General features: G+C 43.5%; 1 protein-coding gene across 1 annotated transcript in view; it reads left to right on the forward strand.

Annotated features, from left to right (window-relative positions):
- Positions 1–16598, forward strand: part of LOC129862377 (protein O-mannosyl-transferase TMTC2-like) — a 177062-nt gene that overhangs the window by 147625 nt on the left and 12839 nt on the right. The window contains exon 11 of the mRNA XM_055933976.1: positions 2371–2434. Within this exon, the coding sequence (XP_055789951.1) occupies positions 2371–2434 (64 nt within the window). The remainder of the gene's footprint in view (positions 1–2370; positions 2435–16598) is intronic.

Consider the following 16598-nt stretch of genomic DNA (forward strand, 5'->3'; position numbering starts at 1 on the left):
TCTCTTCCCAACAGCTGTATCTCAGAGGACAGGTCTAACCGAAGGCAGAAGTTTCGGTTGTTTTCTCCCATTGTGCTTGTTGTGCTTTCACAACCCACTATCCACAGGCAATCCTTTGCCACTCACATTAAATATCTTGTTTGTTTGGTGACAATGGTGTGGCAGTTCTCCAGTCTGATAATGATGTGTTTATAGACCTGAAAATGACATAGAATTAGATTAATTCTTGAGACAATATTCTATTCTGAATATGATTGCCGTTATTGCAACACATGGTCACAGTTAGACAACAAACCCATCTTTGTCATTACTGTACATTTTTTGTAACTTAATATTTTCTGTATTTTTGGTATGGGGCACTATTTAAATTACTTTTTTGGGCTCTGCTTCCTGGAGTTGAATAAAGACAGGGTGTTTGAGGTTTCGTTGTGAGGACACACACCAGTTCCCACACCTCCTACACAAAAGCCTTGAACTAAAGTGTATCAATAATTCTTTGAGTGAGGCAGTACTCTCTGCACTGAGTAATGATCCTCAATGAGTCTCAGTGATTCTCCACCCTCATTAGTGCTGGAGATACAGTATGACAGATGCAGAAGACAAACTGTGATCCTATACATCAGTCATTCTTCTTGAGTTTGATCATGTTGTGTCCGTCCAAAACATATATCATATCAGTTCACACCATAGAGACTCATTCACCCCACCACTGGTGTTACCTCATTGGGAAAGCATCCACTCCCCATGTCTGTTGACCAGCCATTACCACTGTGGCTTAACGGCAATGTTGGTCACATGTGGAGCTTAATGGTCTGTTTGTTTTGAAATGAGCCACAAGGGTATCAAGTGTTGTTTCTTGGAGACATTTGTTTTTGTATGTATATTTAGTTTAGTTTAACCGTCCTAAGAATACACAATGACCCGTTCTCTTACCTTATGAAGTACATACTGTTTTAGCATCTCAAATGTGATTGACTGATTTGGCAGAATTAACATTTCATGAGGGGAAAGCCCTACAGCTGAAATTGGGGTGAATTAAATGTCATTGTCGGGTGCTGGATAGAACTGTTTTTGCTATGATTAGAATCACATGCTGTATGCTAATAATGCAGACTGACATAAGATTAAGATAGCACATTTACCAAAACTGCTTCTCTTGCCTCAATCATGTCATATTGTGATGACACTTCAACAGGAATAGGGCAGCACTTATGCTCTACGGTATGACATGTAGCTCAGGTATTAGCTCTATTGACATCCTATGAGATTTCGTTCTGGGTTTAGAGACTACTCAGGTATGGTGTTGTCATGCTAGTTGTGGAATATGAAAATGTCTGTATATCGCTGCCATATGGAGGAGGATACCGTAATAAGATCAGACAGGCTTAATGGAAGCCCAGTTCAGTTCAGATGGTCTCGCTTTCATCATTACGACTCAGGGCTCCGGAGCCAGCCGTCCTTGACTCCGTCCTTGACTGTGTCAAAGTTAAACTCTTTGCAATGAGACAATTGCTACCATCAGTGAAATGCAGCTGCAGGTTGTAAAAATGATTCCTGGTTTATAGGAATATGAATAAACGGAAAAGCTCTTGGCCAAAGGGAAAGAGTCACACAGTCAGGTACGATGGTAATCTAAGCGTACTGGCGTGGTGTATTGTACACGGAGATGAGCATATGGAAGACATTCTTGTTTTGACTGGAGTTCTTATTGGAGCGTCTACAGACTGTAAATAGTTGTAGTCTTCTGGGATTCGCAGGAGGACCATCTGTCTAGAGGTGCCTTTACCTTCAAATATGTTTGTCACTGTCTTTCATTGTATGATTTGTTGTATTTGTGGCGTCCTTTACAATTTGATTAGATATGATAATCGTATGTGCTCAATGTTTTTGTAAGAAATACTTTAAACATGCAAATTATTTGACATGGAATTTTGTGACTATCTTCTTCCTAGGCCTCAAATCCTCCCAACCCCACTGACCTTCAGTACCAAAAACAACAGATATTTTTACACAGAAGACAGGGGACTCGCCTTTGAAGTTATATTTGTTCTTACTAAGGCAGTGGTTGATGAGAAGCCTATTTTAATGACACACAGGTTAAAGCTCATGACACAAAGGTCACAACCCCGGATATAATGAAAACAACCAGGGCATGCTGTACACCACTCAGCATGGGGTGCTGTCTGCTGTAAGGCCTGGAAACAAACTGCCTGTTTCATTGACTCCTCTAATTTTGACATGGCATTCTCTCCTCAGCCTGTCCTCACTGACCCCGGAGCAGCAGTAAACAGACAGAGGTCAAGGTCTCCTCTGAACCCTCTGAAGTTCAAAGAAATAAGTGATGATTGTTTTTTTTGCTTTCCTTTGCAGACAAGCCAGTCTCAATGACGCAGCCGAGAAGTATTACGGACGGGCAGCCAGCATAAGACCCAACGTGAGTATATCAACCTTTAATCACCCTTTATTACTCAACATGGACACTGAATCACTGGCTGGGTGGCTCTCTGGCCAATCACTGGCTAGGTGGCTCTGTGGCCGGTGGCTCTTTGGCCAATCACTGGCTGGGTTGCTCTCTGGCCGGTGGCTGTTTGGCCAATCACTGGCTGGGTGGCACTCTGGCCAATCACTGTCTTGCCTGTTTCCTCATAATGGCCTTTATTGTCAAAAGAGTCATCGGAGTTTCGAGAAAGACATGGGTTAAGTTGTCCTGAGCTGTAAGGTTTGTGTGTGCAGCATCAATCAGGGACTTCAAAGGAGGGGCCAGGGACATTTTAGGGTGGTCAGATTGAAAGGAATAATGATAATAACACTTAGTCACAGGACTTTGGTGTGTGGATAATGAATAGACCCAAATAGTTGAGTAGGCTATCGTTTGACAACACAGATTTGACTTTGTTTGAACTGCAGTGGGGGAAAGAATGTTTTGCTTCTGTGGTCTTAATGTTAGTTCCTGATTGAAAGAATTCACTTGTCAAGGAACAATCAAAGTGTGTCTGGATAGTGTCAACCGACATTGATGTTTGATTCAGCCAACGGAAATGTTTCCTGTAGATACAAACGTACAAAATACACAATTTACACGGTTTACCCACTATGTTTATGTAATGGTAGTGAGTAAAAACTTTGATTATTTGTTTGAATGCATTCAAATATATGTCTGGCTTCAATGGACTATCTTGTATTTATGAGTCTCAAACTCCCACCCTCTTAGAGCAGCACAATCCTCATTATTGTCATAGTTCAGCTAAATGCATTGATAGAGACCGTACACCAAAGAATGGGAAGGTAAAGTGTGAAACTCATTTCCATAACTCAGTGCTACTAATAGTATAGACCCCCAGACAGTCCCCGCTGTGAAGACACTGTGATTGTTGTATAGTAACACAGTTATTCTATTTATTTTATATTTTATTTAACCTTTATTTAACCAGGCATGTCAATTAAGAACTAATTCATATTCACAATGATGTTCTACCACAGCAAACTGGAAAAAGGAAAGAGCATAATGTAGTTGGTGTTGAAGCGATGCAAGCTATCCAACCTTACTGGTAAAAATTCTATCTATAATTACAATAGTTCTTGAAGTGTGAGAACCACAATAAGGTCAGAACATTGGCTAAGATCAGAGCAATATATTTAGAGAGTTAGGCCACATTTTAGAATATTTTTCTGATTCTATACATTCCGTTACATAGTATTGTTTAAATATTGTAATATCCCCATGTAATGTTAATGGGGAGCTAACATGGCTGCCATAGACTGTTGTAGTGTCATGTAAATGGATCATCATGCAGAAACAACATTGGCCCAACTGTCTAAATAGGTTGTTATCAGTATAACATCACAATAAGGTGCACAGTGTTTTGCCTGCTGGGGGGCTATCTAGCTAATAACAGATCAGGTCAATATGGCTAGTTAACAAGCTAACTTTCAGGGGATAAACTAGATGGCTATATCCAAATATTGTTTGATTTGCTTGCCATCTAGTGGTGATGACATTAGTCCGACTGACAACTTTACCAGGACGAGGACTTGCCGATGTCAAGCTCTTTCTAAAAGCCTCATCTCTGATGAAGCAAGATAAATGACACATAGCTAGCTACATGCCAAATGGATAGGCTACCCTCACGTATCTGAAAATACATGATCAATTGATGTTTAGTGATCATGAAAAGCATACAGTTACTTGCTGTATAACTCTGATGATAGAGCTAAATGTGGAATGCTCTTCAAGATATTATGATATTAAAACCCAAATAGTCATAGCATTTATTTAACAATCCCTTGAAAACAGTATGTAGTTGTCAATGGTTTTAGTGGAGCTGGGAGTTTCCTTGCCCCACAGCAGCCAAATTGAATGCTCTGCACCCGTATTGTGACATTCTATTGATAATGACCTATACATGGCTCTGGCTATATTTTTGCCCTCAGAGCAGCAAGATGATTGGCTTTCCTATGTACTTGTCTATTTCAGGAACAGATCATCATTATAATATTTACATTTTAGTCGCTTGGCATCCACATATATGTAAACATGCATTTGATGCATCCAAGTCCAAAAACAGAGTCTGTTTCAGCCCACTGCGGTCACATTGTTGGGATGCCTCCCTTTCCATTTGGCTTGCTTACAGTGGAGGCTAGGTAAGGATTGAGGATGTTCATCCATCTTCCCCAGTATTACCCTTTGTTCTCTCGGACAATGTTCCTGTCTGTCTTCATTTGTGATTGCATGCTATGCTTCAACTCCTGTATAGCTTGATAGATTGACTTAGCTTGACTTTCAAGCACTGGCATTTTCATAATATATTAAGTCCACTTGTCCGTTCACTTTACTTAGGACTGGACGATTGGCTTAACTCAAGGGCTTTGGTGCCTTCCTATGCTTTCTATTTACAGTGGCATAAAGTAGGTTTATGGCCAGTCATTGCTCCCTCCTCATCATACTCCCATGGCTTTAAGCAGCTGTTTCTTCTGAGGTCCGGCTAATATACTCTACATCTGGTGATGCTTCCATTACAACTACATGCCAGAGGAAAGGTTTGGAGGCTGTGGAGTGTCGCTGGGGCGGGGATCTTTTGAAGCTCGACTGGAGGACTAAAAGGAAAAGCAGGAAGAGAACGAAGAGCAGTAGAATCCCTACCCAGGAGTCCTTGCACACCATTATCTCTCATGTGTAAGTGTCTGAGGCTGAGGATATAAAGGCCTAGCCTGTGATGGTATTTCATTGTGTTCAGTCCAAGGAGTCAGAGGTGTTCTCCTCCTGGGGTCTCAGCTTTTACTTCCCCTGATTCTTTCTTCCCAGACAGCTGGTTTCAATTAGTCTTCCTCAAGACAGTTTGATTAAATCAATCCCTAAAACACGTTTACACACTGTCGCACCCCCCTTCTCTCTCCCTCTCGCGCTCTCTCGTTCTTGCTCTCACTCTTTCATTCTCTCTCTCTCTGTCACACACATATGCACCACACACCCAAATATTATGGTAAAGTACAGAGTTGCAAATTAGACAACCAACTAGGCTTGGGCATTATACAGATTTTCATATCGTCATACCGGCCGTCACTCATCCCAGGATTCACGGTATTACCGGCATATCACACAAGGGGTCGCTAAAAACACAAGAAAAGCCCATCAGGCCTCTATTACCAGAATGCTAACCAAATTTGCACAAACTAATAGAGAAAATCACACAGACGCTGTTAGCTAAATACTAATGAGCGAAAAAGAACAAAACCCATTGCAAAGACAGGCAAATCCAGCTCATAAAATTATACAAGCATAGCTAGTAGCTACCGAATGTAATTTTCAGTGAGTGTAGACATTTACAAGCGAAAGTGAACGAGAGAAATTGTGCTAATGGACAAAGTTGTGATGCATGCTTTTCTGAAAGAAGAGCAGCATATGTACATGGAGTAGAGGGGAGAAGAACAGAGGAGAAAAAAATGCTAGTAGGAAGCACAGGGGGAAAAATGGCAACTGTACAGATAACTCATCCAGAGCTCTTTGACTTCTGGCAGAAAGCCATTATAATATATCTGATGGCAAACATTGAATAGTGAATTGCATACAAGTGTAACTTCATCACCTTATGAGACTTGTCGATAGATATATCTTATTTACAATGACGGCCTACCCTGGCCAAACCCAGACGACGCTGGGCCAAATGTCCGCCGCCTTATGGGACTCCCAATCACAGCCAGCTGTGATACAACATGGATTCAAACCAGGGACTGTAGTGACGCCTCTTGCACTTAGATGCAGTGCCATAGGCCGCTGCGCCACTCAAGAGCCCATCTATGTGCTTTCTTTTTAAAGGAGTTACATTTCGTTGTGTTCAGTTATGGTTATCATTTTCTGGGTTCTAGTTAAAAAGCTCCATCCTGCAAATTGGTTCCTAAAATCTTATCCTGCGCTTTGACCCATCAATTGCAGGGTCAAATACAGGGTAATTTATTACTTAAGCCAGTAAAAAAAGTACCATGACCGTTTAACCATGAAATCTGGCTTCTCATGTGATTTAAACGTATAGAAATGTTTTTACTTCTTCTGCTAGAGGATATTGCTTTAGCTACAAAAGTACCAGTCCCGCAGTCTGTGGTTACCGAAGCACTTCTAAGATGAAATCACAAATTATTATTTTTTCTGGCAATTAAACGCTTTAACACATTGGAGAAAGCGGGAGTGGGAATTCCTGGTCAGGCCAGCCTTTACTTTGGCCCCGGCCACTGTAGCCAATGTGTTTTCTTACATCTGTTAAGGGATACGCGGGGCTCTCTAAGGGACAATGAGATTATTCCACAGGCAAGTTTGATTTATTTATCAATTTAATTCCCCCTATGAGAGAAGAGGCGATATTGGACATATTGTTCCCATTGAAATGCTCATGCATGGAGCATCACTCATCTAACCTTGACAATGGAAAAACAGAGATGATGAGTGTCTGAGACCAGAGCCCAGAGCAGAGCAAAACACAGCTGAACACGACTTTTACTGCAGGTAACACAGCTTAGATTACTGTGGACAAAGCAAGACAAATGGCCAGACAATGGGAGAGGGTCTGTGGTTTTATGTCCACGACTCCAGGACCTTATTCAGACTAGATGACCAAAAATGCCTTAATTGTAGTTCACTGTCACTGTGACATAAGAAGTACACTGCTCAAAAAAATAAAGGGAACACTTAAACAACACAATGTAACTCCAAGTCAATCACACTTTTGTGAAATCAAACTGTCCACTTAGGAAGCAACACTGATTGACAATAAATTTCACATGCTGTTGTGAAAATGGAATAAACAAAAGGTGGAAATTATAGGCAATTAGCAAGACACCCCCAAAAAAGGAGTGATTCTGCAGGTGGTGACCACAGACCACTTCTCAGTTCATATGCTTCCTGGCTGATGTTTTGGTCACTTTTGAATGCTGGCGGTGCTCTCACTCTAGTGGTAGCATGAGACGGAGTCTACAACCCACACAAGTGGCTCAGGTAGTGCAGTTCATCCAGGATGGCACATCAATGCGAGCTGTGGTAAAAAGGTTTGCTGTGTCTGTCAGCGTAGTGTTCAGAGCATGGAGGCTCTACCAGGAGACAGGCCAGTACATCAGGAGACGTGGAGGAGGCCGTAGGAGGGCAACAACCCAGCAGCAGGACCTCTATCTTCACCTTTGTGCAAGGAGGTGCACTGCCAACGCCCTGCAAAATGACCTCCAGCAGGCCACCCTGATTATGCCTTTGGGTCCTACTGTTTCTCTAACTGACAAAGAATGGGCGACAAACCTAAATAGAAACTGATAATTGTGCACGACTTCAGTATTACTTACTAAAACTGTTGTTACACTAAGGTTTTTATTATTTGATTTTGTTATGATTATTTTGCTCTTTCTGTAGTACTGTAGGCCAATCCCGACTGGTCACATTGTACAGCGCCTGAGTGGCGCAACGGTCTAAGGCACTGCTTAGCGGTACAAGCTGTGTTGCTACAGATGCTGGTTCAATACCTGTGCTGGACTTCATGGGGAAACCCATGAGATGACTGTAGGTTTTTGGGTTTTGTCCCTCTAAAAACAGAAATAAATAATTCTAAATAACAAACTGGCTTTATTTACAAATTAGTAACAATATCTCACCCCATGTTCAAGAATGGCCTTTTTCTCACTTTATTTTACGTTATTTGAAAATCTCCAAAATATTTAAGGAGCATTGCACTAATAATGGCGCTGACTAGGGAAACGTTCCCGATGTTCTGTTCTTAGTGCCAGTCTGCACGTTCAAACTAAAACAATGTAACTAATAATGGCATCTTTAAAAATAATGAGCCACCAATGATGATCCATGGCAAGAAGCCACCAATGATGATCCATGGCAAGAAGCCTCCAGTGATGATCCATGGAAAGAAGCCTCCAGTGATGATCCATGGCACGAAGCCTCCAGTGATGATCCATGGCACGAAGCCTCCAGTGATGATCCATGGCAAGAAGCCTCCAGTGATGATCCATGGCACGAAGCCTCCAGTGATGATCCATGGAAAGAAGCCTCCAGTGATGATCCATGGCAAGAAGCCTCCAGTGATGATCCATGGAAAGAAGCCTCCAGTGATGATCCATGGAAAGAAGCCTCCAGTGATGATCCATGGCAAGAAGCCTCCAGTGACGATCCATGGCACGGAGCCTCCAACGACGTTCTCCAGTCCGGAGCCTCCAGCGACGGCCTCCAGTCCGGAGCCTCCAGCGACGGTCCCCAGTCCGGAACCTCCAGCGACGGTCCCCAGTCCGGAACCTCCAGCGACGGTCCCCACTCCGGGGCCCGCAGCGAGGGTGCCCAGTCCGGGGCCCGCAGCGAGGGTGCCCAGTCCGGGGCCCGCAGCGAGGGTGCCCAGTCCGGGGCCCGCAGCGAGGGTCCCCAGTCCGGGGTCGGCGACGAGGGTCCCCGCACCAGAGGTGCCACCAAAGTGGGGTGAGCCAGAGGTGGAGCGGGGTCTGCGTCCCGCACCTGAGCAACCACCGCGGATAGATGCCCACCCAGACCCTCCCCTATAGGTTCATGTTTTGCGGCCGGAGTCCGCACCTTTGGTGGGGGGGGGGGGGGGGGGGGTACTGTCACGCCCTGACCTTAGAGAGCCTTTTTATGTCTCTATTTGGTTTGGTCAGGGTGTGATTTGGGGTGGGCATTCTATGTTTTGTTTTCTATGTTTCTTTATTTCTATGTTTTGGCCGGGTATGGTTCTCAATCAGGGACAGCTGTCTATCGTTGTCTCTGATTCGGAACCATACTTAGGTAGCCCTTTTTCCCTCCTTTCAGTGTGGGTAGTTAACCTTGTTTGTGGCACTAATGCCCTGTAAGCTTCACGGTTGTTTCTTTCGTTTGTTGTTTTGTTGGCGACATTTTAAATAAAAAGGAAAATGTACGCTCACCACACTGCACCTTGGTCTTCTTCCAGCATCGGCCATGACAATGTAAAAGCTTATGCTGTACAGTACTGTATTTCTTCATCAGCATCTTTATGCTTTCATTAATAAAATAATGATAAAAATACTCTTTCAAAATGCAGATGTTGATTTAGTTATGGATCCATTACAAATTACTATGGGAATAAATATCACTGAAATACAGAAATATTGGAACAAAGTTGTCTAATGAAGGCAAACAAATTGTTGCTTACTGGAAAATACTCATTCAAACACACATGGTCACGTTGTACAGCGTCATTAAGGCTATTAGCGGGGCTATATTTCGCTCACTGTCTTTTTTTTTAAACAAAATAATCTCCAAAATATCGTTATATATTGCCTTCCCACTGTGGACGTCTATTTCAGAACCGTTTCGCGCTGCTCTGAGACAAGGATGGAGAAATTATTAATATTCCATGATATTTTTTAAATATATTTGTTGACGGAATGTAAGCAAGGGATGTCTGCTAAATAATAAAATTAGATTTCTCCAGAAATAAATAATTCTATATAACAAACTGGCTTTATTTACAAAATAGTGAGAATGTCTCACCCCATGTTCAAGAATTGCCTTTTTCTCTAGGTTAATGGGAAACTAAATCTCCAAAATATTGTTACTTTTTAAACAAAGTGATTATTATTAATATTAATTAATTTAGAATTATATAGAAGCCCCTTAGATATTTTCACAGATCCTAACGGAAAATGTCCCTTAGATATTAATTTAGAGTCCTCCAATCCTCTAAATGTATTTATTGTCACGTCATTTTAAAAAATATTTGTATATATACTGTAGGCCTACCATAGGCAAAATGAGTATTGGTTACACTACAATTAGGGTGTGAAAATGTTATGCCCCTTACATATTAATTTAGAATCCTCCAATCCTCTTATGCTGTAGCCTTCTCCCGACCGTCACGTTGTACAGCGCAATATTTTCCATTCCATCCTAACAGAAACCCTGAGAGTTTGTTTTTTGTTGTTCTCAGAATAGAAATACCATAATATTAATCAAAATAACTAAGCCAAATTTCTTAATCAATCCCATGTACTATGCTATTACAAAAAATGTTTTAAATTCTCGTGTAATGCCAATATGGGAGAATATCAAATGCTTCTCAAAGATGCCCTCTGGTGGTCAAACTAGCACTAACTTCCATTAACGTAAAAATGGCTGACAATGAAATAATGTGCCATAGAATACTGCAGCAGCCCGCAAGGTGTGCTGCAGTATGACATAACTTTTAAAGGAGGACCCACTGTAGGTAGAGTTATTAAAGTGACTATGCATAGATGATAACAGCAGAGAGTAGCAGCGTTGTAAATGTGATGTACTGGGGGGCATTGCAAATAGTCTGGGTGGTCTTTTGATTAGGTGTTCAGGAGTCTTATAGCTTGGGGGTAGATGCTGTTTAGAAGGCTCTTGGACCTAGACTTGGCGCTTGCCATGCGGTAGCAGAGAGAACAGTCTATGATTAGGGTGGCTGGAGTCTTTGACAATTTTTAGGGCCTTCCTCTGACACCGCCTGGTGAAGAGGTCCTGGATGGCAGGAAGCTTGGTCCCAGTGATGTACAATACCCTCTGTAGTGCCTTGCGGACGGAGGCTGAGCAGTTGCCATACCAGGCAGTGATGCAACCAGTCAGGATGCTCTCGATGGTGCAGCTTTAGAACCTTTTGAGGATCTGAGGACCCATACCAAATCTTTTCAGTCTCCTGAGGGGGAATAGGTTTTGTCGTGCCCTCTTCACGACTGTCTTGGGGTGCTTGGTCCATGTTAGTTTGTTGGTGATGTGGACACCAAGGAACTTGAATCTCTCAACCTGCTCCACAGCAGCCCCATCAATGAGAATGGGGGCATGCTCGGTCCACTTTTTCCTGTAGTCCACAATCATCTCCTTTGTCTTGATCATGTTGAGGGAGAGGTTGTTGTCCTGGCACCACACGGCCAGGTCTCTGAACTCCTCCCTATAGGCTGTCTCGTTGTTCTCGGTGATCAGGCCTACCACTGTTGTGTCATCGGCAAACTTAATGATAGTGTCGGAGTCGTGCCTGGCCGTGGAGCCTTGAGTGAACAGGGAGTACAGGAGGGGACTGAGCACGCACCCCTGAGGGGCCCCTGTGTTGAGGATCAGCATGGCGAATGTGTTGTTACCTGCCCTTACCACCTGGGGGCGGCCTGTCAGGAAGTCCAGGATCCAGTTGCAGAGGGAGGTGTTTAGTCCCAGGGTCCTTAGCTTATTGATTAGCTTTGAGGGCAGTATGGTGTTGAAGGCTGAGCTGTAGTCAATGAATTGCATTCTCACTTAGGTGTTCCTTTTATCCAGGTGGGAGCGGGCAGTGTGGAGTGCAATAGGACAGGTGGGAGCGGGCAGTGTGGAGTGCACCCCAAGACATCCTCTGTGGATCTTTTGGGGCGATATGCAAATAGGAGTGTGTCTAGGGTTTCTGGGATAATGGTGTTGATGTGAGCCATGACCAGCCTTTTGAAGCACTTCATGGCTACATACGTGAGAGCTACTTGTTGGTAGTCGTTTAGGCAGGTTACCTTAGTGTTCTTGGGCACAGGCACTATGGTGGTCTGCTTAAAACGTTGGTATTACAGACTCGGACAGGGAGAGGTTGGAAATGTCAATGAAGACAGTTGTTCAGCGCATGCTTGCAGTACACTTCCTGGTTATCCATCTGGCCCTGCGGCCTTCTGAATCTTGACCTGTTTAAAGGTCTTACTCACATCGCCTGAGGAGAGCGTGATCACACAGTCTTCCAGAACAGCTGGTGCTCTCATGCATGTTTCGGTGTTATTTGCCTCGAAGCGGGCATAGAAGTAGTTTAGCTCGTCTGGTAGGCTCGTGTCACTGGGCAGCTCTCGGCTGTGCTTTCCTTTGTAGTCTGTAATGGTTTGCAAGCCCTGCCAGATCCGAAGATCGTCATAGCCGGTGTTGTACGATTCGATCTTAGTCCTGTATTGATGCTTTGCCTGTTTGATGGTTCGCTGGAGGGCATAGCAGGATTTCTTATAAGCTTCCGGGTCAGTGTCCCACTCCTTGAAAGCGGCAGCTCTAGCCTTTAGCTTAGTGCGGATGTTGCCTGTAATCCATGGCTTCTGGTTGGGGTATGTACGTACGGTCACTGTGGGGACGACATCATCGATGCACTTATTGATGAAGCCAATGAATGAAGTGGTGTACTCCTCAATGCCATCGAAGGAATCCCGGAACATATTCCAGTCTGTGCTCTCAGAACAGTCCGGTAGCTTAGCATCTGCTTCATCTGACCACTTTTTTATTGATCTAGCCACTGGTGCTTCCTGCTTTAATTTTTGCTTTTAAAGCAGGAATCAGAAGGATAGAATTATGGTCAGATTTACCAAAATAAGGGCGATGAAGAGCTTTGTACGCGTCTCTGCTTGTGGAGTAAAGGTGGTCCAGGTTGCTCATTTAACATGCTGATATAAATTTGGTAAAACGGATTTACATTTTCCCTGCATTAAAGTCCCTGGCCACTAGGAGCGCCTCCTCTGGGTGAGTGTTTTCTTGTTTGCTTATGGCAGAATACAGCTCATTGAATGCTGTCTTAGTGCTTAGTGTGGTGGTATGTAAAACAACTACGAAAAATACAGATGAAAACTCTCTAGGTAGCTAGTGTGGTCTACAGTTTATCATGAGATACTCTACCTCAGGCGAGAGCAATAGCTTGAGACTTCCTTAGATATCGTGCACCAGCTGTTATTTACAAAAATACATAGTCCGCCGCCCCTTGTCTTACCAGACGCCGCTATTCTATCCTGCCGGTGCAGCGTATAACCAGCCAGCTGTATGTTGATTAGTGTCGTTGTTCAGCCATGACTCCTTGAAGCATAAGATATTACAGTTTTGAATGTCCCGTTGGTAGTTTAATCTTGTGCATAGGTCATCTATTTTATTGTCCAAAGATTGCACATTTGCTAGCAGAATGGAAGGAAGTGGGGGTTTATTCGATCGCCTTTGAATTCTCAGAAGGCAGCCCTCCCTTTGGCCCCTTTTTCTTCACCTCTTCACGCAAATCATGGGGACCTGGGTCTTTTCCCGAGAAAGCAGTATATTGTCAGACTCATTAAAGGAAAAAAAGGATTCTGCCAGTCCGTGGTGAGTAATCGCAGTCCTGATGTCCAGAAGTAATTTTCGGTCATAAGAGACAGTAGTGGCAACATTGTGTACAAAATACGTTTTTTTTTAAGTTTCAAAATGCAAATAAACGAACAAAAAACACAATCGGTTGGGGTCATGTAAATCGTCTGCCTTCTTCTCCGGCGCCATCATGCTTAGGGCCATGTATAAAAACAAATGCCCAGTTGCCCATTTATTTTGCCTACTATGGTTAGAAGATGTGCACTCAGTGACTTTGAAAGAGGGCTCTCAAAGGAGGATAGGGGTTTTAACTTGTTATGGATAGGGGGCAGCATTTTCACGTTTGGATGAAAAGCGTGCCCAGAGTAAACTGCCTGCTACTCAGTCACAGTTGCTAATATATGCATATTATTAGTATATTTATATAGAAAACACTCTGAAGTTTCTAAAACTGTTTGAATGATGTCTGTGAGTATAACAGAACTCATATGGCATGCAAAAACCGGAGAAAAAATCCATCCAGGAAGTGGGAAATCTGAGGTTGGTGGTTGTTCAACTCATTCCCTATTGAGGATGCAGTGGGATATGGGTCATGTTGCACTTCCTAAGGCTTCCACTAGGTGTCAACAGTCTTTAGAACCTTGTCTGATGCTTCTACTGTGAAGTGGGGCCGAATGAGAGGGGAATGAGTCAGAGGTCTGGCAGAATGTTTTGAGCTCGTCACGTGAGAGCGAGCTCTGTTCCATTTGCTTTTCTACAGACAAAGGAATTTTCCGGTTGAAACATTATTGAAGATTTATGTTAAAAACATCCTACAGATTGATTCTATACTTCGTTTGACATGTTTCTACGGACTGTAATATGACTTTTCGTCTGAATTTTTGCCTGGACCTGCCCGCGCGTCGTGAGTTTAGATTGTGTACTGAACGCAGGAACAACAAGGAGGAATTTGGACATAAATGATGGACTTTATGGAACAAATCAATCATTTGTTGCTAAGATGGCTTAGCAGTTCAGACGTCATTTTTGTCCTCGTACTGTCTTGTCCTGTATATATATATTTACACCTTCTTCGCATATCTTTTATATTTTTTTATTATCCAAGAACTCAACTACAAAAGCTTTCCTGCAACCCGCCTCACCAATTACAACAAAAAAGTATTATTTACCTTAAATCTGAAAATCCACAGTGAAGCTAACCAGGGGCTAATCAGAAGTTAGCCAGAAAGCTAACCAGAAGTTAGCCGAAAGCTAATTTGAAGCTGCCCAGAAGTTAGCCGGCTTGCTGGCTAGCGTTGGTGTTTCAGCTGCCCACGTTTTGTGGTCATCAGCTATTCCTTTAGCTCGATAATCTACCGGCACTTTTGTGCAACACGACTCGGACCGGAGCATACCGGGCCTTTTTTTCTCTCAGTTTCCCCGGATTTCAGCCGCAGGCTCTGAACATTTGCACCTTGATTTCGCAGCTAGCTAGCTGCAAACCGTGTGACTATTGGCTTACGTCGATCAAGGGGGAAACTTAAATTATTCCGGAGCTAGCCAGCTGAGGAGTTCCGTCAGCCATTCCTGGGCTACAGTCACCTATCCGGACCCGTTTTTTTTTTGCTGCAGATACGGAGCCCCACCGGGCCTTCACGATTGACTGCCGACGTTATCTGCCCGAGGGAGTTATCCAACTGGCACCTCCGTCGCGACGTTACCTGAACGCTCACCTGGGGCCCGCTAATCGTTAGCTGTCTTATCGGCTGCTATCTTAATAAGTATTTCAGACAATTTTTTTTCTTTTTTTTTCTTGGGTCACTATATCTATTTTGCCAATTGGATTGATCCCCTCTACAAGACACGGAACCCCACTAATCTACCGACGGAAACGCACGAGGTGTCTAAAAATAGACCTCCATCCTATGCTATCTTGCTACCGATAGCCATCTACCCGGCCAGCTGTCTGGATCGCCGTGACCCCAACCAACCTCTACTCACTGGACCCTTATTGATCACTCGATTAAGCATGCCTCTCCTTAATGTAAATATGCCTTGTCCACTGCTGTTCTGGTTAGTGTTTATTGGCTTATTTCACTGTAGGGCCTCTAGCCCTGCTCACTATACCATATCCAACCTTTCATTTCCACCACCCACATATGCGATGACATCACCTGGTTTCAATGATGTTTCTAGAGACAATATCTCTCTCATCATCACTCAATACCTAGGTTTACCTCCACTGTATTCACATCCTACCATACCTTTGTCTGTACATTATTCCTTGAAGCTATTTTATCGCCCCCAGAAACGTCCTTTTACTCTCTGTTCTAGATGCTCCAGACGACCAATTCTCATAGCTTTTAGCCGTACCCTTATCCTACTCCTCCTCTGTTCCTCTGGTGATGTAGAGGTGAATCCAGGTCCTGCAGTACCTAGCTCCACTCCTATTCCCCAGGCGCTCTCTTTTGATGACTTCTGTAACCGTAATAGCCTTGGTTTCATGCATGTTAACATTAGAAGCCTCCTCCCTAAGTTTGTTTTGTTCACTGCTTTAGCTCACTCTGCCAACCCGGATGTTTTAGCCGTGTCTGAATCCTGGCTTAGAAAGACCACCAAAAATTCTGACATTTTCATCCCCAACTACAAGATTTTCAGACAAGATAGAACGGCTAAAGGGGGCGGTGTTGCAATCTACTGCAAAGATTGCCTGCAGAGTTCTGTTTTACTATCCAGGTCTGTTCCCAAACAATTTGAACTTCTACTTTTAAAAATCCACCTCTCTAAAAACAAGTCTCTCACCGTTGCCGCCTGCTATAGACCACCCTCTGCCCCCAGCTGTGCTCTGGACACCATATGTGAACTGATTGCCCCCCATCTATCTTCAGAGCTCGTGCTGCTAGGCGACCTAAATTGGAACATGCTTAACACCCCAGCCATCCTACAATCTAAGCTTGATGCCCTCAATCTCACACAAATTATCAATGAACCTACCAGGTACCACCCCAATTCCGTAAACACGGGCACCCTCATAGATATCATCCTAACCAACTTGCCCTCCAAATAC

The sequence above is a fragment of the Salvelinus fontinalis genome, chromosome 9, assembly GCF_029448725.1.
Source record: "Salvelinus fontinalis isolate EN_2023a chromosome 9, ASM2944872v1, whole genome shotgun sequence".
NCBI lineage: Eukaryota > Metazoa > Chordata > Actinopteri > Salmoniformes > Salmonidae > Salvelinus > Salvelinus fontinalis.